The sequence below is a fragment of the Phyllostomus hastatus genome, unplaced genomic scaffold (genome assembly GCF_019186645.2).
Source record: "Phyllostomus hastatus isolate PE091 unplaced genomic scaffold, TTU_PhHast_1.1 phas_scaffold_755, whole genome shotgun sequence".
NCBI classification, from domain to species: Eukaryota; Metazoa; Chordata; class Mammalia; order Chiroptera; family Phyllostomidae; genus Phyllostomus; species Phyllostomus hastatus.
Genome location: NW_025334039.1, coordinates 12,316,407 through 12,344,127, shown reverse-complemented (window position 1 = coordinate 12,344,127; position 27,721 = coordinate 12,316,407). Strand labels below are relative to the sequence as shown.

Below are 27,721 nucleotides of genomic sequence, written 5' to 3'. Positions count from 1 at the left end.
TGTTGGCTTGGGATCTAAGGAAACTACTATGGACAGAAGGTACTCTAAACATGCCTCCATCCATCGGCCGCTCTGAGGGGGATTTTTCAGCATGTTTGGGTTTTTATTGGGTTGGCCAAAAAGTTCACTTCTTTCTCCCAGAGATGGCTCTAGTAGTGCTTAGTTGTCTTTAACTTCATTGGAAACACTTCTGTTAGATTGTATGGTGACAGCTGTCATTACCAGAGTGCATTTAAAACAACTTTTCAGAACTGGTGAATTTCTGTAGTCATTTAAATACTGAAGATGGAAGAAAATACACGACATTTTTGGTGTATTATGCTTTATTATTTCAAGAAAAGTAAAAATGCAACCAAAACACAAAAAAAGGATTTGTGCAGTGTGTGGAGAAGGTGCTGTGACTGATCAAATGTGTCAAAAGTGGTGTGCAAAGTTTCGTGCTGGAGATTTCCCTCTGGATGATGCCCCACAGTTGGGTAGGCCAGTTGAAGTTGATAGCGATCAAATTGAGGCATTAATTGAGAACAATCAATGTTCTACCATACGGGAGATAGTCGACCTACTCAAAATATCGAAATCAATAAAGTTATTAGTGCAAATGAAAAACGCGTCTTTTATTTTATGGAAAAAACTAAACAGACTTTTTGGCTAACCTGATATTTCCTCTCCTATTGTCCCTAATCCCAAAAAAGCCGAGCTTCAAACCAAGTTTTGGTATTTGCTTCTTTCATTCCTTCAGACATGCACGTTTAGTGAGAACTGTTGCTTTCGAGGGGCTCCCGCCTTTCCTTGGAGGAACGTGGCATGACAATGGCCCCTGCAATAGTTAATTTCTCTCCAGGGCCAGTGAACCATACTCAAGTTCCTTGAGAACGAGTTTCACCTTATTCTCCTGATTGCTATTGATCGTGATGATTAATTATGAAGTTTTTAGCTGAAAGGGGGCAGGTGTCTCAGGGAGACTACTGGAGGAGCCACTTCCTGTGTCATGGCTAAGTCAGAAGAGTCACTGTCACACGAGGGGGCACACGCTTCATCGTGCTCCCTGCACTCGTTTTCCATTCTTTTCCCCCTGAACCCTGAGCCACCTCTGGTGTGTGTTCTGAGCTCCATGGGGGTTAAACAGACATGATGCATTTGATTCAGGGGCCCCTTGCACCAGGCACTACAGTAACACTGAGGGCCTCAAGTTGAAGTTTGACCCAGGAGAGCCTGGAGAGAGTTCTTCTCTTTGTCCTGTGGCGAAGCTAGGAGGAATGCTGCGGTGCTGGTGTTGGTTCCCTGTCTCCCTGGAGACAAGGGAGCAGACTTGGAAAGGTGCCTACAGTCAGACGCGGTGCTGCAGGTCACAGATGAGTGACAAGAGAGACTGGTGATGTGCTTTAGGAGTCCAGAGGGCTTCTTGGAGACGGTGTGACTTGAGCTTGAGTCCTGGAGAGTGCTACCCAGCCCCGCCAGAAGGGACCTTGGGCTCTAACACAGCCATGGCAGGCACATTCACCATTTGGTCTCACCTCCAGGCTTCTCCACTCCTGCTTATTGCTCACCTCTTGCTAACCATTGTCTCCTTTGCCACCTGTCATCCACCCTACCCCAACCCCTCACCTCCTCAGCCTTTCTCCAGCCCTCTCCCCCCAGTGTCTATGTTTCTGATTATTCCCCCCAGTTAGTTACTTGCATTCTTCTGCATTGAATCTCATTTTGTTATTTCCTGTCCCATATTTTCTAAACTCCCCAGGTCCCTTCTCATTTATTTCCCCATCCTCTCTGGTGCTGTTTGCAGCACCGCCCAGTTTGTTATCATCTGCAGATTTAATTAGCATGGTTGATGATCCCTTTTCTTCCAGACTAGGGGCTATGGGAAGGAACAGGCAGTCTCAGGCGGGGCCAGCCCACAGTGGTGTGTGTGACAGGGTCACGGCTGTGGAAAAGCCTCTTTTGGCTGTGTAGAGGGGACACGTTCCAAACCAAGGCTCTCGCCTCATACAGGGAAAAAGTGCCCCAGGAGCCAGGTTTTTCTGGGAAAAAAGGGAGGATGCTGGAAACTGGATTGCACAAACCCCCTTAATTCAAATTCCTCTGGCCAGAGACACCATCTGTAAAATCCGATTATTATTAGCATTGCACACCTATTAAGTGCCAGGCATTGTACTAGAAGTCTTTCCTGTGTAATTGCTGATCCTCACAAGCCGTCTGTGAAGTCACTGTTGCTTCTGGATTATTATGTTTTACTTTACCGAAAAGGAAACTGAGTCTCAGAGAGGCTAATGATGTATCTGTGGTCACACAGAGAGCAAATGGCAGAGACGGGATTTTAAGCCAAGTCTCTCCGAGTCCTTCCTTTAATGCACTTTGCTTCTCCAAGACCCCGTTCGCTCCGTCCCCTAGCCCACAGACCACTCTAGGTTCATGGGTTATTTTCATAGCACTCTTGGCAGTGGGCTGATTTTGGATATTTTTGGAAGGCCACAAAAGAATCAACTCCCCTATTCTCTTTTTATCATCATAGTGATGGGTCTTTTCCTGAGTGTCTTTGGTCAGCTCATTAATATCAGATTCAAGATCTAGATTTTAGCTAATTTAATAGCCTTTACTCATAAACCAGTTTTTTTAAAGGGAATTTATTTTTTTAATTTTTAAAAGATTTTATTTGTTTATGTTAGAGAGGGAAAGGAGGGAGGGGGAGAGAGAGAGAGTGAGAGAGTGAGAGAGAGAGAGAGAGAGAGAGAGAGAGAGAGAGAGAGAAAGAAACTTCAATGTGTGGTTGCTGGGGGCCGTGGCCTGTAACCCAGGCATGTGCCCTGACTGGGAATCGAACCCGCGACACTTTGGTTTGCAGCCCGCGCTCAATCCACTGAGCTACGCCAGCCAGGGCATAAACCAGTTTCTTTAAGCTTTATGTTAATACCTCTCAAGTCGGAGTCTGCTGGGGGAGGGAGAGGGGAGGTGATGGGTGTGATCATTGCTAACCCTGGCTTTTATGTCTGGTCTGACCTGTGTGTGGGCAGCGCAGTGGTTTCGACCTCAGCTCCCGGAGCCCCCAGGCAGTGATTCTTGCTGGAGGCCAACGTATTTCAGGAAGGATAGTTTTTCCTCTGGTGCGACTTTCCAGTGTGTTCATTGAAGCATCCCGCCCTGTATCCACTAAATGGTCCTGGTACTCCCTAGTTATTGCGACAATCAGGAGCTCTCACTTATTTCCAAAGGGAATGGTACCACTCTTGTGGTTTGTGTAAAGGTGACACAGAGACCATCTCAGGGACAGGAGAGAGGGGCTCGAGCAGGTGGCGCACTGGCCCTCCGAAGCTCAGTTAGTGTAGTGCCTTGAAATATTTGGTTAGGAGAAAGGGTTGTTTAGCTGAAGTTCTTTATTACAAGTGCTGTAGGAAATTTTACAGCTCCCTTGTTCATGTTCAAAGTGGACCCTGCCTTCCGATGTAAGATCTCTCTTATGAAGGATTAATGACCCTTAGAAGGAAGCGCCACAGCCCTGCTTTTAAGAAACCTGCCTTCTGTGACCTGGAGGTGGTCACAGTGGCACATGGGAGACTTGCTTCTTTATTCTGTTGACCACAGCCCCCATCCACCCCAGAGGAGATGGGCAGTCGCGGCTCATTTATTGCACTTCCTGGTCTCTCTGGAGAATGGGAAGTTGTTCCCAATGGGAGCACCACTGAGAAAGGGGGAAGGCATTTTCTCAGGGTTCCCAATAAGAGGGACTCTTGTCATTCTTTATACTGTTAAAGATATAATGAGTCCATGTGAACATATTGTGTTGGCCCATCGAGATCGCTATTGTGAGGTCAACAGCAGTGTGGTGAGCAGTTCCGGCCAGCACAGGCAGGCGAGTCTCCCTGTGCTATACTTTCTTCCTTACACTCTCTCTCATCTTATTCCTCCTTTTCTGTGCCACCCACGGTCCTTTTTCCATATGCAAATCCCCTCACACAATGTCCAAATTTCAACTCAAGTTCCTTCTCTTCCGTGGCATCATTTCTGTGCCCCCCAAGCCCAGAATTAGCTCTTCTACTGGTTTCTGATATCAGTGAGAACTCTTGGTTGCATTGTAGAAAACCCAACTCAAACTGGCTTGAACCACAAAGGGAATTTATAAGCTCATGTCATCAGAAAGCCTAATACGTAGGTCTGGTAAGGCTTGATCCAGCAGCTCAAATGATGTCCTTAAGGATTCCCTATTTCTCCATCTTTCCACTCATCCTTTTTCAGGGTGCACTTCATTTTATTCACTCAGTGGTCCCTTAGCTGACCCTGGCCTTCCTTTTCTGAAGCAAATTGACTGCTTTCTCCAGGAACCCAGGTCAACATCTCCCTGCATCTTATTGATTCTGCTTGCATTACAAACATATTCCAGAGCCAGTTGTTTGGGCCAGATGGATATGCTGATTGGCTCAAGCTAATTGGGTCTGTCTTGGAGTTGGTGGTGGGGTCAATTCTACTGAAAACATATGGCTGAGACTCAGGAGGATTATTTCTCTCAGAGCAAAATCTGTCAATTATTGATGAGTGAAAGGGAAGGCAACAAACAAATGAGCATTGCTTAGTAGTCCTGCCCATTTGGGCATTAATCACCTCCATTGTGATGTTATTCATCTGTCTAGAATGTTAGATATCATTTCTCTGGTTTCCAAAGAAATTGAAAGCTGTGTAATGGCTAAATGGTGTGATGGCTGATATTTCTTCTGTATACCCTTAATTCTTAGCACATTGCTGACACACGGTTGTTCCCCAATAAATACTTGTTGAATTAACATATGTTGGGAGGAGTGAATCATAGGAAATAGTGCGAGTATTCCTTAGGGGGAGGGGTGAGTCACCACTAAAGGAAAGCGAGGGCTCATCAGTGTGTGGGGGAGGGGAGTTAATTACTGATAGCAGGAAGGTTTTACAGAGGTATCTTGAGAAGGGAAGAACAGTATCAAGATAAAAAAATCACATAAGTTTTGAGTTAGGAGGGACTTAGAGATATGGGTACTTTTAGAGGTAATATGATGAGCTTTTAAATGCCTGGAAATGCTTCACTGAGTGGGACATTTATCATATGGGCCGAAGGAATGAAGGTCTGGAAGGTGATACTGCACATTCCTGCCCAAAGGTCTGATGGCTGTTGAGTTCACTGGTTCTCATTGTTGATCCACAGGTGACTCTATGATTTATTGTCCAATCTGAGACATTTTAGATAGTGCTAAAGTGCTAGACTGAATAGGATGATGCCAAAGAAATAAACGGGGACGGTCCCAGCCCAACTTGGATCCCTTGCTCATCTCTGGTATAAGTATCTACCAACCACCCAACGAGGGGACCTTTTGCCCGCCACTCTGCATCTCCGTTCCATTCCTCTGGCCACTGAGGTGGTTGCCCTGTCCTGGTGGGGGCGGCTGGGAAGTGCACATGGCGATGACAGTTAGCATTCTGCAGCATGTGATTCTACTTGTGGATATCTACTGTCCAAAATAGTTTTGCTGTGACGACGAGGAAAGGGCAGCATTTTCCTCTGGTCTTTCCTCATGCTTTATCTATGACCTTTTCCTTTCTGTTTGGGGCTGGGCCTGTGTGCCTGAAGCCTGGTCGTCAACTCCCTAGCCTTTGTTGGTTTTGGGACAGGCCTTGTCCTTTCTGCCAGTATCTTCAGTGCTCATGGATTTTTGGTCTCTGGCTCCTGAGTTTTGTTTAGCCTGTTACTATTTGCATTGTAAATTCCAAAGAGAAACATTCTCCATTACCTTTAACCTCACTGGGTGTTCAGGTACATGCCAAGAACTATGAATCAGCTATAATTTCTCTCAGGTGGGATCCAAGAAGCATGGAAGGATCCCCGCAGAGGTCAAGGGTTCTGTAGTCCAAGGAGCAGGGGCAGCTTTTCCCTTTGATTGCCAAGGCAGAGATTTGGAAGTGGAAGTGGCTGCTGTGAGCTTGCTTTTTTTTTTTTTTCCTTTTTAGGGGCGGGGGACACTACAAACTAGTACATTTTTAAAAAAGATTTTATTTATTTATTTTTAGAGAGGGAAGGGAGGGAGATAGAGAGAGAGAGAAACATCAGTGTGTGGTTGCTGGGGGTTATGGCCTGCAACCCAGGCATGTACCCTGTCTGGGAATCGAACCTGTGACACTTCGGTTTGCAGCCCGCGCTCAATCCACTGAGCTACGCCAGTCAGGGGTGTGAACTTGCTCTTAAAAAAATATGTATATATGTATGTACACACACACATATACACATATATGTATATATATTATTGTTTGCAAAATATTTTCATGTATATAATTTTATTTGCTTATGAGATATCATGAAATCACAAGAAACTTTTAAATATTTAGTAATTAAAAACTAAAATATAAAACATTGTTAAATAAGTAATGTTTATTTACCTGGCTGGTGTAGTTCAGTGGATTTTGTGCAGGCTGCAAACCAAAGGGTTGCTGATTTGATTCCCAGTCAGGGCACATGCCTGGATTGCAGGCCAGGTCCCCACCAGGGTGTGCGTGAGAGGCAACCACACATTGATGTTTCTCTTCCTCTCTTTCTCCTTCTCTTCCCCTCTCTCTAAAAATGAATGAATAAAATATTTTTAAAAATAAACAATAATGTTTATTTAATATAAATAACATATTTTAATGAAAATGATGATAGTTTTCAAGACAAAAAAATTATGAGAAGTGTGGCATTGTTTTACATTTTTGCAAATCTTTTTTCCCTAGCCTTACTGAGGTATAATTGATGTGTCATAAGCTGCACATATTTAAATATTTTGAGTTTTGACATATGTATACACCTGTGGAACCATCACCATAAACAAGATAATGAACATATCTTTCTCCTGAAAGATTCCATGGGTCCCTGTGAAGAGTCCATCCTTCTCTTTTGTAGGTGTCATTATTATTTATTACAATTATTTTAACATGGCCCTGAGTTTCAAGAGCTTTGATGATATCCAAAATGGTACAGTTTGTAAGTGACAGAGCTGGGGCTGAAGACCAAGTACTCAGGCCCTAGTACCCATGTTTCCCATGACCTGTCCTACATGGTGGAGATTTCCCCTTATTTCTTCTGTGGGATTTGTGAAGTAGAATGAAGTCAGGGGGACGCTTAGCCCCACTCTATTGCTGACTCCCCGTATAGTACTCCTTCTAGGGTGCTGTGCTGCCCTTGGGGGGACCACTGCAGCTCAGGGATTAGGTGGGAAGCAGGTTCTCTCAGCCCTTGCTGTGCAAGAGGGTCTGATTCCTAAGCATTCCTGTGTTTCCTTCACTACTTCATCTTCACCTGGGCTTTGAGCAGAGGTGTTCTGGGTGGCTTCCTTCTGGAGTGCAGTGACATGTAAAGAATAGAGTGGAGACTGTGGTAACAGGTCCAGAGATCATCTCTTCTGGACACCTGCCCATTGTGGTGGCTGCCCCAAGGGATCCTCTCAGCCAAGAATGCCCTCCCCTTCCAGGAACTTTGTTGATAGCTGTGTGCTTTGAAAAAAATATTACAAGAGTGGCTGAGTGTTTATTTATATAGGATCCTGGTTGGGTTGTCCCCAGTATTTGGTTGGGAACTAGGGGAAGCCTTTTCTGTAAGAGGGGTCATGCTGCTGGAACAGGGCATGGAACAGGGTTCAGTGGGCATTTGGTCCTGCCCTTCACCTTTGCTGATGATTGGCCCATCCTCCCTGGGGCCTGGTGGGGAGAGGGTTGAAGAGGAGAGGCCCTTGCTCTCATCCAGGGCCTCCCAGGAAGGCAAGTTTTTCATCTTTCCTCTTCCTGTCAGGACATTCTTCCCTGTGCTCAATTCCAGGTTCGTGTGACTGGGGGGGTGTAGGCAAAGCCTGCTCGCTGGCCACAGGTTGAAAGTTCCTGATAGCTGAAGGGAAGTGAACACTTTGGTCTTAATGATGGTACAGGTAGAACATGGTGTTCCTGAAATGGAACAGTTGTAAGGACCATTTTATTTCCTGCTCTCATTTCAAAAGTCTCAGAGCTACACCCCACACCCTTCCGTAGCCTGTGATGATGGCTGCCCTGGACACAGCCTCAGCACCACCTGGTATAACTCCTCCAGCTGTGTGAACATCAACCACGATGATCTGAGAATGTGGGAGTCTCTGGGGATTTCTCTCATGCTCCCTGTCAGACCACATGCCATTGGTCCTTGCTGATCCAAGATGACCTGGGTTGCTGATACCTTAGAGGATTCTGCCTTGCTCTGCCCCTCTTCATTGTCTACATGCTCATCTTCCCACCCTTCCTCTGGCAACTCCATTCCTGGGCCACGATGTGCTGCAGCTGATGTTCTGGGCTCACAGCAGGGCCTGGGACCAAAGTACACTCAGGCGCCTGGGGTCAGTATTGAGGTGGCTTGGCAGGGCTGTGTGGGAAGGAGGCTGTGGAGTATCAGTTTCCAGTGTTTGGCTGGGGCTGCCTCCCATTCATTCTTGTTTCTCTAGAGGGAGGACGTGGTCTTGTGAAGCCACATGCAGTCTTTGGATAACAACAGCAAGCCATAAACAATATGGATACTTTCACCAGCAGGAGCATGTGTCCCATAGTCCCCAAAGAGGGCCTTGGGCAGTGGCTGGAGCACCGAAGAGAGGTGGCTAGGAGTGCAATTAGCCCCCTCTCACCGCTATTCCTCCATCCCTCATCTACCTAATCTGTTGGGAAGGGAGGGGCTTCAGGCTGCCCTTGGATGGGTTGGGAGCCCTTGGGATTATGTGATATCATTTCCTCACTGGCACTATGGGATGGACCCTGGCATCAGGAGACCTGGATTCCATCCTCAGCTCTGCTACTAACTACTTGTATGTGCAAGCCCAAGCAACTCAGCTTCTTGAGCTCCAGATCTCCACCTCTTACCTGAGAAAGATATGTTGAGTGTCCTAGTGTCCTTGGAGATTTCTTCATCTCCAGAGTCCTTTGGCCAAGTCAGTTCACTCTTATGAGATTCACTGTGCCCATCAGCTGGCTCTGCTTTGAGCTATCAGCATGGAGATGTTGAGTATCATCATGGAAGTCTAATGTTTGGCAAGTAAAGATACCAAAGACTTTTACAGTTGACATCTCTTATTTTCCAGAGTATCCCTGATTCTTCTCCTTAATGCTATAACACTCTTATAAGCCTATAAGGCAGAGAGATTTCAGGTATACCCAGTTCCAGTTCAGTTCAGGAAGTTTTTTTTTGTTTGTTTGTTGTTTTAAGTACCAGAATGAGTTTGTGCTGATGCATGAGGTCTCTAGAAGAGGAAGCAGTGATCTGCAAATGCTGTGAGGACCAGGGGCTACGGATTAGAATGGAGGGGCCCTCCTGCCAGTTCTTCATTAGGTTCCTGATTAGATGGAAACTTGAATAACTGTAGTTGTCAGCATCAGAAAGGATTCAACAATAACACTTAAGGAGAAATACATTATTCTCTTAAATTGGAACTAGATTTAAATTTGGTTGGCCAAAAGTACCAATTACTTTCTGGACTATGGTAGCCAATTTTTAGACATTTGTCACAGGATCCAAATAGATCTCTCTCTCTCTCTCTCTCTCTCCACACACACACACACACACACACACACACACACACACACACACACACATAGTGAAGTTGCAATACATACTTACTGAGCATTTACTATGTTCCAGGCATTGTGTTGGCTGCTGAGGACAAAGCATAGAACAAAACATGTTTGTTTTTTTTCTCTCGGAGCTTAAGGTCTAGCCAAGGAGATAAATGTCAAACACCTATGTACGGTAATTGCAACAGTGAAGGAAGACAGGAGCTATGCAGGCAAGAGGGGAACCAAGGGGTTCAGGAAGGGCCTCCTGGAGGAAGTCATGTTTCAGTTGAGACCCAGTTAGGACTTGGCTGGATCTGGGGTGGGGAGGGCTTTGCAGTGAAGGAAACAAAGTTCGAGGAGGTACTGAAGTAGGAGGCTGGCTGGATGAGGAGGCACCAAGGTGGGAAGCTCGTAGGAGCAGTTGGAAACCAAGGAGAAAGGCCGTGTAGCTGGAGTCCAGGGAGGAGGGGGAGAGGTGCTAGTGCCTTAGAGAACGTACATGTGATTAGCCTGCTGTCGAGGCGACTTCAGAGAGGAAGAGAGAAAGGGAGAAAGTGAGAGACTGATTAGGCAGCACACAAGTTCAAGATGGTGACCTGGCTCTGCCTCTTCATGAGCTCAGTTTTCTGTTGGTTTACTTAGTGGCAAGCAGGTCTAGGAAGCAAACTGATAACACAACTTAAAAAAGACTGAGAAAGACGAGAGTCAGGTTATGATTGAAGAGTATTTATTTCTTTTGATGAGAGTACTCACACTCTCTTCTTGGGTGTCTTCTCCCTGATACCTAGGGATTGGAGGGACGGAATTTGTAGGTTTTAATGAAAAGAAAAACACACTGAAAGAAGTTGCATAGCATTGGTTGGGCATTTCAGCTGAGCCGGAGCGATTTTCCTGCTCTGTCGTAGATCTCACATTTCTGACCACTGAAATAGTTACCTCCCTCAGGTGGATGTGCTTGGGCTTTCCTAGAGAAATCTCTGTGCACTGGTTCTCCTTTCTCTGATGACCAGAACCAAATTATATCATGACTCATTTTACATGGACTTAAATTTTAGTTGCTTGATGGGATGTTGGAGCCCCTCATGATGAGGCAGGAATTCCAGGGGCCCAGGGACCTGCAGGTCTGCAATCCAGTGTGGGTACTTGGCTTTTCACAGGAAAGAATGCAAAGACGAGCCAGTGTAGGGTTTAAAGTGAAAGAGAATTTATTAGTGGAGCACTGAGATAGAGAGTGGCTCTTCCACAGACACAGCAGCCCTTCCCTAGTGGGATTTACCTTTTTTTTTTTATTGAAACTCTTTTAATTGAGGGGTAGGGTATTCAATAAGGGGGAGAAATATTTGGGATTTTCCCTGGAAAGGGATGGAGATGTTTTGGAAGAGCCCCATCAGTCATTTTGTGTCCTTATAGGGGCTTTCTGTTTCTGATTATGGCAGCGTGGGGTATGCTAATGTATTACGATGAGTGCACAATGAGGCTAGGGGTTACCACGTGGTAAAATGAGCTGCCATATTGGATAGAGCTGGTCTTCTGCCAGTTCTAAGCTGTAAATCTTTTGGGGGTTGGTCTAAGTATCTCCATGATAGTCCTTGTAGCCCTTACAGGTCACAGCCATTTGCCACACACCCGATCTCGCAATCACATTGATTGCTTATTCACAAAATCTGTTTTAAGGATGAGTTATGTGCTCTGATGACTGATCTTTTCTACTTGGTTGTATTTGTGTTGGGTTCAGAAGATAATGTCTTTTGATTTTGTTCACAAATCCTGAAGATATTTTGAACTTGTGAATTCCTTTAGGGTCCATGAGACATTTTGAAAACGGTGGTGGGAACATAGGTGAAAAAGGTGAAGGGGAACATAGTCAATGATATCGTGATAAGTCTTCAGGGTGACAGTTAATCACTAGACTTGGTAGGGCGATCCCATTGTAAGGTATGTCAAATCACTATATTGTGCACCTGAAACTAATATAATATTGTATATCAAATACATTAAAAAAAACTGGGAAAACACCCCCCACAAACAAACAAACAAACAAACAAAAACCAAAAAAGTTCAAGGCAGTAAACCAGAGTGACTTATCCACAATTTTAATCTAATAGGAATGTTTTTCTCTAAGTCTTTTCTGTTAATTGCAAGAATTTAATGAGGACCTACTGTGTGTCCAGTGCTGTGCTGGATGCTTGAGGAACATGAAAGAAGTTTCAGATACAGTCCCTGCAAGAAACAGTCATTTTAGTCAGTAATGGCTGACATCTATTGAATGGTCCGCATTCCAGGCCGTATGATATAGACCTCACTTGCTTGACTCTGTTTCTTGTGACAGTCCTGAGGTGTATCTCATCTTCCTTATTCCGATCAAGAAACTGAGGCATACATGGTTAAGCAGCTTGCCCAATGCCGCTTGGCTATAAAATCCAGGATTCATATCTTACTCTGTTTGAGTCTGAAGCCCACTCTTTCTACCCCCTACTCTGCCTCAAAGAATCCAGATACAGGGCAGAGTGGAAGTCTGTGGGGCCTAGAGAACAAGGAGCTTTTCTTCCTTTTTCTCTTTCTCTTTCTGCTTCTCCTTCTCCTCCTTCTTTTTCCTTTTCTTCTTCTTGTTATTTTCTAGCTCAATCTGTGTTAACCCCCAATGTTAGATTCCTCGGTTAGTGGAAAGGGCTTCTGCATTTGGTGCTGATTCTACTCAGGAATTTTTGTTTTTTCTTCAGGAAACATAACCAGTCACACCAGCTAATATTTCACATCAGCTCTCAAGTTTTTTTTTTTTAGGAGAAGGTAATAGTGTTGCATGGCATAAAAGGAACATGATGACTAGATGTTAGCACCACAAAATTGCATTCTAGCTTTTATTTTCACTTGAAACAATTTCTGTTTGAGGAGAAGGGAGAGGAAGTATACTTTGCTAGAGGCAGCTAATGCCCTCACATTGGGAACAATGTCGCATTAGTATAAAGTTGGCCTGCAAATGATAAAGTCTCTTAAATTCACAATGGCTAACTAACTAAGGTAGAATTTTATATTCCACATAAAAATCCGGAAGACAGCCCAGGGTTGCTGTGACAGTTCAAAGAATCAGGACTCTTGATACCTTGTTATTCCTAACCTTGACTTTGATCTCCAGGTCTAAGATGCTTATATCCATGTGCTAGGCAGTAGATCAGGGGTAGGGAAGAAGATGAAAGGGCAAAAGTCATCTATTTGCTGTCTCTGAAGAGGGTAGCCAGAACGTGCTTTACATCACTTCCACTTACACTGCATTGGCTGGAAATTAGTGTTATGGTTACACGTAACTGCAAGGGAGATAGAGTGTTGATTCTAGATGCCATGTGCTTATTTCACAAATCAAGAAAAGGAGGATGACTGTTGAGGACAGCTAGCATTCTGCCACCAAGGCCATGGGGTGTGACCCTGGCCCTTCCAGTCCTGTCTCAAACTGCGAACATCTGCAGCCACGTAATGGACATTTGGTACACACTTGAGCCATTAGTTCTATATAAAATTAAAAAAAAATTCACCACAATTACAAATAAAGACAAAACAAAATATATTAAAATCAATAATAGTATTGATTTCATCTTAGTGAGAGGGATGGTACTATTTGCAATCTTTCACCAAAAACATTGTTTCTTGGGCCATAACTTATCTTCACTAAATCAGAAAATCTTAAGTTACAGTTAGAAGTGGCCGCGAGTGATCGATGACTCTGTCTCGTAGTGCTGGACACTGCAACCGTAGATGGCCGGAGAAGTTGGGGAGACTTCTCGCTGGAGGCTACTTCCAGTGTTTTGCCGCAACTATGTCCACCTGACCACTGAAGGGTTATTTCATCTTAGGGCTGCCTTGTAGATTCTTTATCCATGCTTCGGTTCAGTCCTAGTCAGAAAAGCATGCCTTTGTGTCCTGTTTCAGTCCGTGGGTGTGGCGTTAAACTGTGCTCGCTGGCACGTCACACCTGGCTTTGATGAGAGGTGGAAATCATCAGACAGAGCGCAGCCGGCCGGGATTAAAATACTTTTTTTGTCGCACTGTGTCACTGTGGACAAATTGTTTAACTGTTTCCTGCCTCAATTTCCTCAGCTGTTAAATAGAGGTGGTGACAGTGCCTGCTTCACAGCATGGCTGTGACTATTCTGTGCGCTAAGACACACGACCTCCCGACTCTGTCCTGACACATGATACACACTCAGTAAATAAGCACCATGGTTATTGTTATTCTTTTCAGGTATTTGTAAAATCTAGACTATCCCTGATTTTCATATCATAGTTCAATATTCTTGCAAAATCCTGACTTCTTTTTTATTCTTTTCCTTTATAAATCATCAGCTTTTATTCCCAAAGAAGGGGTAGGTTCTGGATGTCTGAATTACTGAATATGTTGTAGAACCACCATTCAAAATCACAGAAGTAGCCCTGGCTCGTGTGGCCCAGTGGATTGAGCGCAGGCCTGAAAACCAGAGGGTCTCTGGTTGGATTCCCAGTCAGGGCACATGCCAGTGCTGTGAGCCAGGTCTGCAGTAGGGGGCGCTCAAGAGGCAACCACACATTGATGTTTCTCTCCCTCTCTCCCTCCTTCCCCTTCCTCTCTCTCTAAAATAAATAAATAAAATCTTTAAAGAATCATAGGAATAGTTTTCATTTACATTATGAGCCTTATAAAATGCCCTTTTATTTTATTCGTCATTTCTAAAACAAATGTGAGCACCATTATAGTCAGTGTACTTCAGTGGAGAAAACAGTGTTGTTCCTTAATTCTCTGCCTGGCACACTGGAAGGGCAGACAGATGGTCAGAGGCTGTGCGTGGATGGCTTCCACTGTGGTCTTCAACACTAAACTGAGACCGGGGGGTGAGTGGTTGACCACTGACTGGTCTCTGTGAATGAAGCTGGGGAATGATTTCCAAAAGGAACACTGATTTTATGTGAACAGTGACATCTTTGCTGTACACAGAGTTGGTGCTTTCCCAGTACTTGTCTCTGTGCATCCTGCTTCACAAAATACATAGTCATTTAATAAAAGCCCCTTCTCCTCCTGTAGGAGGTGGGTTCTCGGGGGTAAGTGGAACGAGAAGGTGCAAGCCGGTCTCTACAGGGCACACTTCCTAGGTTCTCTCTTCCCACTCTGCCCCTCAGAGGCTGTGCCCTAGTGGCATGTTGGCCAGCACACCAGGACCTTCCCGCTGTGGTGCACAGGTTTGAGGTGATTTCCAACAGTCATTGGATGAAGGAACTTTGCTAGCATTTTGTTCTACTTTCTCTGTGGCCACAGTGTTCACAATGACCTTTTCAGGTAGTTTTAGACGCTTCACACAAATGGTAGGGCTTTTGTCTATTTTTCCTAGTTGTTCGGGTCTCTTTCATTCTTTGTGGACAAAATTAATTAAATTATTGTCAGAAAGTATTTTTTTCCTGTGTGTTCTTGTTCTGAAAAAAAATTGAGGTTTTATTTGAAGGTGAGTAGAAACTGATGGCTTCATGTCATAATCTGACCTGTTTTTATAAAAGACACTGCAGTCAGGGCCAGATGGATTGTTGAGTCATTAAGACCAAAGTTGCAGCCCTGACTGGCGTGGCTCAGTTGGCTGGGTGTCATCCCACAAAGTGAAAGGTCGCTGGTTGGATTCCTGGTCGGGGCACGTAGGAGAGGCAACAGACTGATGTTTCTCTCCTTCTCTTTCCCCTCCCCTCCCTTCTCTCTAAGAATAAATAAAGAAGAACTTTATAAAGATTTTATTTATTTATTTTTAGAGAGGGAAGGGAGAGAGAAAGAGAGAGAAACATCAATGTGCGGTTGCTGGGGGTCATGGCCTGCAACCCAGGCATGTGCACTGACTGGGAATCGAACCTGTGACACTTTGGTTCGCAGCCCATGCTCAATCCACTGAGCTACGCCAGCCAGGGCTCTAAATAAAGAAGAACTTTAAAAAAAAGACCTAATTTTCAGATACCCATCACTGCATTTCCTTTCCTTCCTTTCCATTTTTGTGTGAAATCCATGTACTCACAGAATCACTTGACCTGGAACACACTCATACGTGCACACTCCATATGCACACGGGAGCCTTGTTCATGCTTTATGTTTACGTTAGAATTTGGAGTTACACTATTTACATTATTATTTATAGAATTACTGGTAGGCTTAGGTGAACTGCTTTTGTGATTTGGGGCTGTGTCCAAGCACAGCAGTAGTACAAAAATACAAACGTAACGGCAGTGAAAACATGTGAGTGGAGACAAGTGGCAGCTGTCACTGAATGCTGGCAGAGGTAAGGCAAGTTACTGCTATAAACAGTTAACAGGATTTTTATGAAAATTATAATTGCTCACATTTCAAATCTGTGAACACAGTGGTTTTAACTTCCCCCAAAGCCTAGGAAGCCACGAAACCCTAGGAACCACACTCTGGGAACACTACCCTATGGGCTTTGATGAGAACATTTCCGGATGGGGTATGGGGAGGAGGAGACTGACCCCTGATAAAGTTTAAAGAGAATAAACCCCAGAAACTGGAGAAATACCAACTTGGGGCTTCTGGTTTGGGGAGCCAGAAATTTAAGGTATGTTCTTATAAGCATTTCTATTTCTTCTTCCTTTTTACGTTACAGAGTAAAAGCCAAGGATCCATCTTTGTCCGGATACACGCCCCATGGCAGGTGCTGGCCAGAGAGGCAGAGTTCTTGAAGATCAAAGTTCCCACCAAGAAAGTACGAATATGTTTCTTCTGGGTTTGGGGGCCTCTTGAGGGCTGCATATATGTGGATGATTTGGGAACAGGGTGAGGTGGGACATGGGTTTTGTGAAGTTGAAGTCACACTTACCTCCCCAGGGACCCTAAGTGTGGGGCAATGATGTGGGTGGGACAGGAAGAGAGAGTTAGCATGGGGAGAGGCCTGGGTTTGGAAATCCTCTCACCTCAGAGCTCCACCTGGGATGGGCTCCGCGAGAAGCCAGACATGGCCCTGATCCAGCTTCTCGATTTCTCCATCGTACCTTCTTTCTCCTTCTCCTCGGGGTCCCAACACTGCCAGGCATTTTTTTTAAAGTGAGTGTAGCAATAAGAGCAGACAGCAAGCCATGCTGACTGGGTCAGCAGCATGCGGGAAAAGTGCAGCCACCTTGCTGTGAATGTTCTTGCTCTGACTCTGCCACTAAGTATTGTGTTTGGCGGGTTTCGCTTGCCTTGTCTGTAAAATAGAACTCTCCCAATCAGAAGAATTGATCAAGATTATTTGGGAATATTTTCAAAAATTTCATACCAGTGTCCCATCTTGGGGTTTTGATTTTTTTGGGGGGCGGGGGGGGGGGATGCTGGGAATGAGGTTCTGGCATCAGTATTGTGAAAAAAATCCCCGGAAGGTTGTGACCCATATCTGGGTTGAGAGCCGCACAGTTTAGATGGTTTCTGGCATCCTTTTCCGCAGGTATAATCTATGTATAATTTAAAAACCTTCCCAGGGAATTCCTAGGTGATGGTCTAGTAAAACAAAATCCAGAAAACACCTTCAGAAAGAAAATAAGGCCGCAGACAAAACCATTCTCTTCTATTAGGCATTTTAGGGGATACGTGTGGATGTTGGCTTTGGCCGTTTGAGACGTCTCTAGGAAGGGCCCTGGGGCAGATGATAATCTAGTGTAGCTTTTGAGGTTGACCACGAGTGATCTATGGTGATCTCTGTCTTTATCTGTCTCTCTCTCTCTCGGCTTCTTTGTCTCCGTCTCTGTGTCCTTGTCATACAACCCGCCCCCATACTGTCATTTCACAAGTGGCGACCGAGCTCTGTGGAGATCATCTTCATCATTCTAACTCCCGTAATTTCCACCCTCCCCATCAATGACAGAACTCCATTTTTGTTACCTCCTGTACCACTGTGTCACCTGCCTTCTTCACCATCTTCACTACCATTAGTATCCTTATAGTCAGCAACACCATTCTGATGAGCTTTTTTGGCTATGCTTACACTGTCTTCATTACCAACAGATTTACCATCCCCTTCAAAGCTCACTCATCAAGTACCATCATGTGTGATGTCATTATGAATCCCTTCCTCAAGGAGGATAAAATCTGGGGTTCTGTGTTTTACAGGCTTGTTAAGATAGATACTACCTCCATGGCAGGTGGACACAAGACTATTAAACAATGAACAAACACAGACATGGATATTAGCCACAAACTTCTGCCAATAAAATGTTTTGAGGTCACATGTCTGAGTGTTTAAGTTTCATAAAGACCACACTGATCTTTTCTCCCTCAATTGTACTGCTGTGTTCTTCGTTTCCTAGTGTTAAACCTTTCACTCCTGTTACTGCTGTCCTCAAATGCAACGTGTCGTCTTTGTTCTGGATGTTTGCTCCCCTTCCACTGATGTTCTCCCAGTCTGCTGGCAACGTGACCCAAGCCATAGCCTTGGACAGATGCTCCTGCTTTTCTCCAATGGTGTCCTAACTTGGCCAACCCTTTGCTTCTCTTTTTTCTGTCTGCCTTCTAACTTCAGTATGTATATTTCTTCTCCTTTCTCTAATTTATCTGAATATCTAATGTTCTGTTAATCTCATTCTATGTGTATCTTACTTCCTATGTTTTTATCTTTGCTGGCTGGTCCATGGAAAGAAGGTGAGCAAAACTCTAATGCCCATGTGACTGCTTCTGTCCCCTAGGACCATCCCGTTAGCAGGAAACCTAGGGACACAGAAATGTGTCCTTCTTCCACTCACCCCTCTTTGTCTTTCTTTCCCATCTTTCTTTCATTCCCATGATTTATCTTCCCTTCTTCCCTCTCCCTTCCACCTCTCTCTCCTGATGCCTCCTCCTTGCCTTACTCTTTGTTCTTTGAACACCCTTCCGCACCTCTCATTTCTCTACCACTTTTTTCTTTTCCTCATTCCCAGAGTCAGTCCCTGAGCAGTGGTTGTCTCTGTTCCCTCTGGTTTCTGCTGGTCCTTTCACAAGCTCATACACTTGAGAGCTTATCACTCTCAGAGTTTATATGCCCCCAAACATTTATCCTGCTGGAACTTACCACCTATAGTTTAGGTAGTACCTGCACTTGAATTTGTAGATGAGATGATTAAGGCAAGGCTATATTATAACACAGCTATCTCTGAGTTTTCCTCCATTTAAAATTGTTTTGCATTTTTTTATACTTCAAATATGTTTGATGCATAGCCTTGTGTAAATTTAAGGAATACAATGTACTGATTTATACATTTATCTATTGTAATATGATTGCCATTGTAGCAATAATTAGCACCTCTATCCCATTACATAATTATTTTTTCTTTCTAGTTGTTAGAATAATTAATTTCTAGCCTCTTAGCAAGTTTGATGATTATAATACAATATTATTGTACGTTCTATATGCACTCTACTGTGCATTAGATCTCTAGGGTTTATTTACTACTTGTTGCAAGTTTTGACCTTGAACATCTGTCCTATTCCCTTCTCTCCATTCCCTGGTAACCAAGATTTTACTTTCTGTCTTTGCAAAGTTTAGATGTTTAGATTCCACATATAAGTGGTATCGTACAGTCCTTTTCTTGCTCTAACTTACCTCACTTAGCATAATGTGTTCAAGTTTCACCCATGTCTTTGCAAATGGCAGGATGCCCTTCTTTCTCATGGCTGGACAATATTTCATCTTGAATACACACCATATCTTCTTTATCTATTCTTATGTTGACGGGCACTTAGGTTTTTCCCACCCTCATTCTTATTTATTTTGGAGGCATAGTGTGGTAGAGGCTTCATTAGACAATCCTCAGAAGATCAGAGTTTTAGCCTTGGTCCCGCACTTAATTGTTATGTGATGTGGGGATGTCACTTCATCTTTTAGAGCTTCAGTTTTCTCATCTGTAATATGGGCATACTAATATCTGCCCTATTTTTCTCAGGAGGTTATTGTAGCAATCTAATTCTTAACCAGTACTATGGAAATACAGGAGTTCGCTATTGTGTCTGTGTTCTCAAATCTTTTTAGACATATTCTAGTCCCCCAATCAATTTCCCTGCTGATGCAATAGGCAGCCAACCCTGGTGGAAATCCCACAGTAGGAGAGTCTTTGGAGAGACACTGAAGGGCACAGAAGTAATCCACACTCTCCGAGAGCTAGAGTCAAAGGCACAATGGGAAGCGCGCATGTGCCCAGACATCAGAACACTAATTAAATGGTGTGCCAAATAGCAACTCGTTAGCACAGGACAGATTCTGCTTGTAAATATGGTAGGTCAGGGAGTCAGGAGAACAAAGCCAGCTGGTGGCTCCTACCATGCTCTAGGCGTAACAGAAAGAACTTTTCCCCGATGTTTCTGGGCCCCAGACTTGACACAGGTGGACAGTTCTGACATCCTTCTGTGGATTCAGTCACATGACCCAGATTTTCTTTATATTCATAGAATGCAGTGGCTTGTCATTGACCTCACAGCGGGTGTCATAATCAGGAAACAACTTGGTATGCTGTGTAGGATGCATGTGTTTTTAAAAATTAATCTGAGATTTGATTCCAGGCTGGGGGTGGGGGTTAAACCTAGTCCCTGAGATGAGAAAGGAGCATGGAAGGGAAAATGAGATAGGGAAGTCTGTGGAGGGCAAGGGTTGGGTCCAGTGGCATTTTTGTCCTTTTTAAATGGTTCTGGGAAGTGACTATAATGAGAATAAACTACGTTTGCAGAAAACCACATCCTGGTGGCAGAGGGAACCTAGAGAAAGACTGAGGCATGGTGTGGGACCATCTAAGCATCCTCCAGGTCTGTGGAAGCTTGTGTTATAACTCAGTGGGCTCTGGAGAGACCAGGAAGATGGGGAGGAAATCATGAAATCAAGATCTCAAACCTGGACAAATCCATCGTAATGCGTCCAGGGACTCAGAGTCCTGAGCACGGATATTAACTGGGAGGGGGAACCTTGGAAGGAAGCATTTGTTTTCCAAAAACAACAACAGAAGAGCCAGCATTTGTGAGGGACACTCATCCATGCACAGGAAGAGGGTGGGAAGGCCTGGCCTTTGGCCCCGAGCAGCCTGGGAAGGGTTGAAATGGTTGCTTTCTCACCTCTGCTCATTACCAAGGTGGTCCTTCTAGGCTGTGTTCGGCATCTATGTTTATTTCTCATTCCCTTTCATCATCTAGGTTTATTTCTTATCCATTTCATGTATATGAGTGGATACCCCCCTTCTCACCTCTTACCATTCTCTTATTCTCCAAGTGCTGCCTGCAGCAGAGACAAGGTCAGGAATGGTTGAGGGGGAGATAACCAACTCCATTTTTATCAATAAAACCATGCTAATCCAGCCAGAGTCCACTAAATTGCTAAGTGACATGTCTGGGATGGGTGAAAATCACTTTTGTCTAATCTGTCAAAGCTTTTGTAGCTATTATTAATAGAGTGAGTAATATCGTAGGGGTCATGCATGCTGTCCCCAGGAGCCTATGAGGACTTTAGCTTTTGAGTTCTTTCCATGCAAGTAGATGCTGTTAACTTCCAGCAAGTCATACCTTTTTTAGGCAACTAGGCTCAGAGCTCCTCTCATCTCCAAACCAGGAGTAATAAATGTCACTGAGAGCTGTTGTTAGGAGCAGTGACGGTATGTTTAGGATGCCTAGCATAGAGGCAATGCAACACAAGATAATTGCTATTGTTACTGTCATTGGTATAGTTGTTCACATACGATGTGCTGGGCAGCACAGTTGGCACCAGACCGGGGCTGCTCCTTCCTGTTCTTTCCTTTCACAGCCAACATCTGCGGTGTTGGGGTGGGGGTGGGGGGACAGGCCGAGTCCCTTACATCGGCCAAGGCAGCCAGAAGCCCAGACGTGGAGTCAGTGGAGAGGCTGGAACAGATGGCCTTTGGACTATGTGCTGGGGGATTTCTGTTTCCTACAGCATGGGTCCTTAGGGCGTCCGTAAACATAATGGCTCCATGTGCGGTGTCTGCAGTGCAGTCATTGGGAAAGCCAGCAGGCCCTCCCAGCACAGGAGGGACAGCTTGGAGGTGCTCATTTCAAAGGACAGGCAGCAGGTGTGATGAGTGGAGAACTTGAGTTCTACTCCTGGCTCTGCCCCCATGAATTTAGGGTTGATTCATGTCTTAGCTCATTTCCCAAAACAGGACTGGAGATGGATTACAATCAAAAGCATAAATACAAATGGATCATTTAAAAGGACACATTAAAAATTATTATGTAATTGAGGAGGAAGTAGGAAAATGTAGGGAAATAATGGAAACTGAAATAAAAAGCAATGGTGATTAAAGCAAGTGGGTCAGATTTCATTTGAGTTTCCTGGTAGTCAAAGCAGAAAGGGCTGTGGCTCACATAGTCTATGGGAATGGCATCTATTTTGTCAGAGGAGTCAAATTTTTCCTGTTGTTAGAACATAATTGTTATTTAAAAGACATGATTAATACAGGGGACATATTTTCAGTAGTGAGTTCATGTAAGGTGCTGGAATGTTCTTTGTATAAACATTTCTTTTTTAAAATTTATTTTTATTTTTATTTTAATCATTGTTCAAGTACATTTTTCTGTCCTTTACTCCCATCCCAGCCCACCCACCCATCCCTTTCCACCTCCCTCCCATTTCCACCCCCCCTAGTTTTTGTCCATGTGTCCTTTATATTTGTTCCTGTAATCCCCTCCCATTCTCCCCTGAAATTCCCTCTTCTCTCCCCTCTGGTCACTGTCAGTCTGTCCTCTATTTCAGTGTCTTTGACTATATTTTGCTTGTTCCTTTGTTTTGTTGTTTAGGTTCCTATTAAAGGTGAGATCATATGGTATTTGTCTTTCACTTATTTCACTTAGCATAATGCTTTCCAGCTCCACCCATGCTGTTGCAAAGGGTAGGAGCTCCTTCTTTCTTTCTGCTGCATAGAATTCCATTGTGTAAATGTACCATAATTTTTTGATCTAATATAACCATTTCTTAATTGACTCTGGATACAAACTGAGGATGTAATGTTGAACTGTATTTCAGAGAGGCGTGCACTACAAAATAACCTAGGCAAATTTCTGATATGCTAACTTATTTCAAAGGTAAAGATTAGATCAAAAATACCAATCATACCTTAACTCTCTCCATGCATTCCATGTTTTGAAATATTTTAATCTATTAAATGTCATATATTAAGCAATAATTTATCTTCTCTTTTTCATTAACTGAAACACATATAACTGCCACTGGTCAATGTGAGAAAATTGGTGTTACCTTACTGAACTAATATATTTCCAGTTAAAAAGCAAAGAAACTTGACATTTATTAGCCTGAATGGCTCCTTAAGAGGGAAATATTAATTCCCTTAAGTTTTGTCAATTATTGGAAGTCACTCTCAGGTGAGTATTACTGTCTCTCTGGAGATTCTGATTTGATAACTGGTTTTTGCAAAAGTTCCACAGGAAGAGCCTCCACATGCATGGTGCCCACCCCACTTCAGGGACCTGGTCCAGATGGGAAGCTCGTGTTAGTCAGGGTTCCCCAGAGAAACTGAACCAACAGGATGTGCACACGTGTGTATTAAGTATGTCTATGATAAGGAATTGGCCTGAGTGATTTGGAAGGCTAAGAAGTCTCAAGGTTTGCTATTGCCAGTCTGGAGACCTAGGAGAGCCAATGGTGAGAGCTCCAGTCCAAATGCTGGCAGGCTCAGGAACCAAGAAGAGCCAGTGTTTCAGTGTGAGCCCAAAGGCAGGAAAAGATCAATATCTGAGTGCAGCAGGCAGTCACAGTCAGGAGGGGCCCCTTTTTGCTAGTGGGAGGGTCAGTCTTTTTGTTCCTCTTAGGCATGCAACTGATTGGGCGAGGCCCACCACATTAGGGAGGGCAACCTGCTTTACTCAGTCCACTCATTCAAATGTTCATCTTATCCAAAAACACCTTCACAGACGCACCCAGAACATATGGGCACCCCTTGTCCCAGTCAAGTTGAGACATAAAATTAACCACTGTAAGGCTTGTACTTTTAAGGCCCATGATCCTGTTTGTGGTAGGTTGAATGGTGGCATCCAAAAATGTATGTCCAAACCTCAACCCTGGGACTTGGGACTGTGATCTTATGGATCATTGGAAAGAAGGTCTTTGCAGACATAATTAGCCAAGGATTTCAAGATAAGGTCATCTTGGACTTAGGGTACACCCAAATCCAATGAATCTACCCTGAGAGAAATGTAGAAAGAGTTATCAGACGCATAGACAATACATATCTTCTCCATGTGAAGACAGAGGCAGAGATTGGAGTGATGTAGCTTCAGGCCAAGGACTGCCTGGGGCCATCATAAGCTGGAAAAGGCAAGGAAGCTTTTATCCTTAGAGCTATGGGAAGAAGCACAGCCCTGCCAACACCTCTATTTTAGATTTGGGGCTTTCACGGCAATGACAGTGTAAGTTCATGTTGTTTCAAGACCACCCCCCACCCCAGTTTGTGGTAATTTGTTATGGCAGCCCTAGGAAATGAATACATGTTTCCTCTGGGCAGAGAGGAAGAAACAGACAACTCAGGACCTGGAGCTCTGGTAGGCTTGGTGGCTTGCTCTGTATCCCAAGAATCTACTTTTCATCTAAGGTTGCTCAAAACAGGATTGTTGACTTCTTGATGCTGGGTTTTGGGGATGCCTACAGGAGTCTTTTTTCAGGTGTCCTCGCCTATATGACCTTGGCGTGTCGTATCTACTGCACATTCTGTTCCTACTTTGATGAGATCAGAGAGTCTTGGGAGAGCTCACTTTAGCACGGATGGTGGAAGGACACGCAGTGTGACTAAGAAAAGCTGCTTGTTTATCTCAATAATTATTTTCTCACGTATGCTTCTGTTTCCAAAGATTATTATTGGTTTGATTAAAATAAAGCTTCTGCTTTAGTGAAGGCTATCTGTAAAAGAAGCATGTTAGCGTATTTTAAAGCTTGCCTATATTTTATACTTTAAAGAGAAAGGTTCATAAAACCACTCTCAACAATGTAAATCAAAACAAAATAAATACCTTAAAATAAGGAAAAACTAGTAACCAAAGATATAAGTTGATAAGTAGATAATTAAATTGTTTTAAAGATCACTGATGCTTCCTATGTGCTGTGCTCCTTGATAAGCATTATTTTTTTTTTATCTTCACAATAACAATGTGAGGTAGGTACTAGCCTTGTCCCATTTTGTAGATGAGGAAACTAAGATGCAGAGAGGTTAATAAACTTACCTAAGGTCACACTAAAGGGATTAGATCCAGGACTCAAAGTCATTGTTGTTGGCTCCCAAGCTATGCTTCTACCATCTCACTTTACCTAAGAATCCACAACTAGGGCTAGAGGGAGCACAGTCTGGAACAGAATTTCTCAAAGCATAAACTGTAGAATAATACAGTCTTTTGTTTTAGCAAAAAACCCCCATGATTCCATAATCTAACAAACTCTAATTATTACAACTTATCTGACCAACTGAAAGTTCTAAAAAGCCTTGCAATAAAGAAAATCATTCAATTTTGTTCATGTTGTTTCCTGCTGAACACTGATCTGTTATGAATGGGTGTATTAGCAGGTATCCTGGGAACCAGTGGTCTGCAGAACATACTTTGGGAACCTCCACCGTAGATTAAGTTATCCTGGACTGACAGAGTTAACACACTTAGATTTTTATTTTTTCAGTGTCACAGAGTAGCTCATGAAGTTATTTAACAGTCCTGGATTGTAGCTTTCTCATCTGCAAAGTAAGGAGGTTAGAACCTACATTCTCTGTAATGGCTTTAAAATGTTGCGGTTCACACGCAAGCCAAATGACAGTTTGTGAATGTGTTCATTTTCTCCCTGTTACCGATGTTAGTGGAGAGAGCTGGGGACAGGTAACCTTTGGGGGTTGTTCACTCTGACTGTGTTCAGCTCTCTGAGAGCAAAGGTACTGCCCTCCACACGCCCTCAACACTGTGTTGTGAACGAGGCAGTGAGTGCGCTTAGTCTGTGGATGCCTGCCTCTTGCCTGGGCTGCCCCGGAGGAACCGTGAGGCTGGCCCGTCACCGGTTTTCTCTAAGCTATCGTCATGTGCTGGACTGCTCCTCTCCAAAGTGTGCTTGCCGTGGAGCCCACATCCTGCTCCCTGATTCAGACTCTTGTCCAAAGCAGAATACGTTACTCTTCCCAGGGAGGGGACCTTTTCAGATGCCTTAAATATCTGCCTCTGGTCCTCAAACAGACAATCTCCCCATCCTCCCTAGATAAACAGTAAACAGTAAAGACACTCATCCTTTGTCCCCCCCCACCCCCAATCTCACTGCCCTTCTAGCCCCTCCTCTATTTAGCTGAGCTGATGTCGCCTCTACTTACAGTCAGCAGTTTTCTTATCTGTTAGTTTTTATTTAACTGCTTTGGGCACTTCACTCTTGTGTCTCCAAATGTACCATAATCCCCCAGGAGCAGAAACTATAGTTTGTTACTTGGGTATTCCCTGTAAACTCTGGTACGGTGTTGCATAACTGACAGACACTCAGTAAATACTAGAGGGCCCGACTGGTGGATGCCAAATAGTTCCTGCTCCCCCAGCCCTAGGATCTTCTTGTGGCTGTGATCCTCGGCAGGATAGCAGGGGTTTCAGCTCCACGCAAAAATTCACAAACGGGAGAGACACTCTTTTGCCTCCTCACCCTGACGAACTCCTTCTTTTATCAGGTGGCGATTTAGTGCTGTTGTGATAGTTGAGTGAATCCTCCCTGGTGACCCGAAAGTAAAAAGCAGGAGAGATTGCATGAGTTTTGTTAAGGACAGAGAACTCGCAGAGCCTGGGTCTTGGGCAGAGGGTCACTGTGTACTCAGCCTTCAGAACGGCTTGCAGGGCAGATTCCTTTTGTTGTTATCATCAATAATTTTTAAATGAACCAGGATTCTTGCTGTTTCCATAAGGTTGGCTGTAGGTGGGGCCTTCCCCCTGTTGTCATTGCCTGTTCCCAAACATTTGTTTTTAATAGAGGCACAGCTGAGAGGATTTGGGTTTATATTTGATATATTATGGGCTTTTTGGTGCATACTCTTTGATTGCTATTTAAATCGGCTGGAAAGAGTGCAGAATACTTTGAATTTTTATTCTTTTTTTTTTCTTTTTGTTTTCTGTAATTCTCCTCATCGTCAAAAATCAGGAAAAATAATTGGTGCCACCTCAGTGCTGTGGTCTGAGCACAGAGCCCGAGTTGGCAGGCGGCCGTGTTCAGGACGTGCACACAGGCCTGGGGAGGCCACGGTGGAGCTGGAGATGCGAGAATGTGGTGGCCCTTTCGTTAACAGTGAAGCTGAAAATGTAATGGGAACTGAATTTGATTTTTTTATTAGGTTGCTTTTAGACCCATGGTTAAAAAAATATTGAAATAGGAGTGGTGGTTTTTTTTTTTTTAAGCCTTACTTATGTCTACTTACACTGGGGTAGCACAGGCCAGGCTGGGGCTCGCTGGGACCCAGATACTGGACCCAGTGCTGGTGGGGCTGAGAGCAAAGGGCAGTGGATAGGCTGACCATTGAATTCATCACCCAAGGAGGGCGGCTTTTGGGAGTAAAGAAAGATTGTTAACTGCGCCAGGACACAGTGGTAAACCCAGAGTGTCCTGAGTAATGGGGACATGTGGTCGCTTCCCATGGTTGCCCAGCTGGGCCATGGCTGCCCCGTGGGTGTATGGGAAAGGGCTGGCAGGAGGGGAGAGGCAGAGGAGCAGCCAGGGTCAGTCAGCTTCTGGCATTAGGGGCTCATGGGCAGAGCTCTTCTTACCCAGTAAGAACTGGGTAAGCAGATGTGCTGGCTCATAATGGCTCTCAAGATAGGATTGTTACATCTTCAGGAATGTTGGAAGCTGGCTCTCACACCATTGATACCTTGAGATTGATTCCACTTTGCGTGGTGGGCATGCAGCAGTGCTGCCTACCCACAGTTCTGCTCTCCGTGGTTTCGGTTATCCATGGTCAACTACAGCCCAAAAACATTAAATGAAAAGTTCCAGAAATAGACAGTTCATAAGTTTTAAATTGCACACGGTTCTGGGTCATGTGATAAAATCTCACGCTGTCCTGCTCCATCCCATCCGGCGCACAGCTCATCCCTTTGTCCTGCGTTTCCACACTGTATACACTCCCTGCCCATCGATGACTTGGTCTTCTCAGGGTGTGTGTGTGTGTGTTTGTGTGTGTGTGTGAGAGAGAGAGAGAGAGAGACACACACACACAC

The 27,721-nt window shown here is 44.3% G+C and overlaps 1 protein-coding gene across 5 annotated transcripts in view; it reads left to right on the top strand.

The window, feature by feature from the left end:
* ANO2 (anoctamin 2) overlaps positions 1-27,721 on the top strand; it is a 311,269-nt gene that overhangs the window by 61,362 nt on the left and 222,186 nt on the right. For 3 of the 5 annotated variants that reach the window (XM_045826457.1, XM_045826455.1, XM_045826459.1), the window contains 2 exons: positions 16,158-16,256; positions 18,161-18,163. In XM_045826457.1, coding sequence (XP_045682413.1) covers positions 16,158-16,256; positions 18,161-18,163 — 102 coding nt within the window. The remainder of the gene's footprint in view (positions 1-16,157; positions 16,257-18,160; positions 18,164-27,721) is intronic. The other 2 variants (XM_045826458.1, XM_045826456.1) reach the window with 1 other exon arrangement.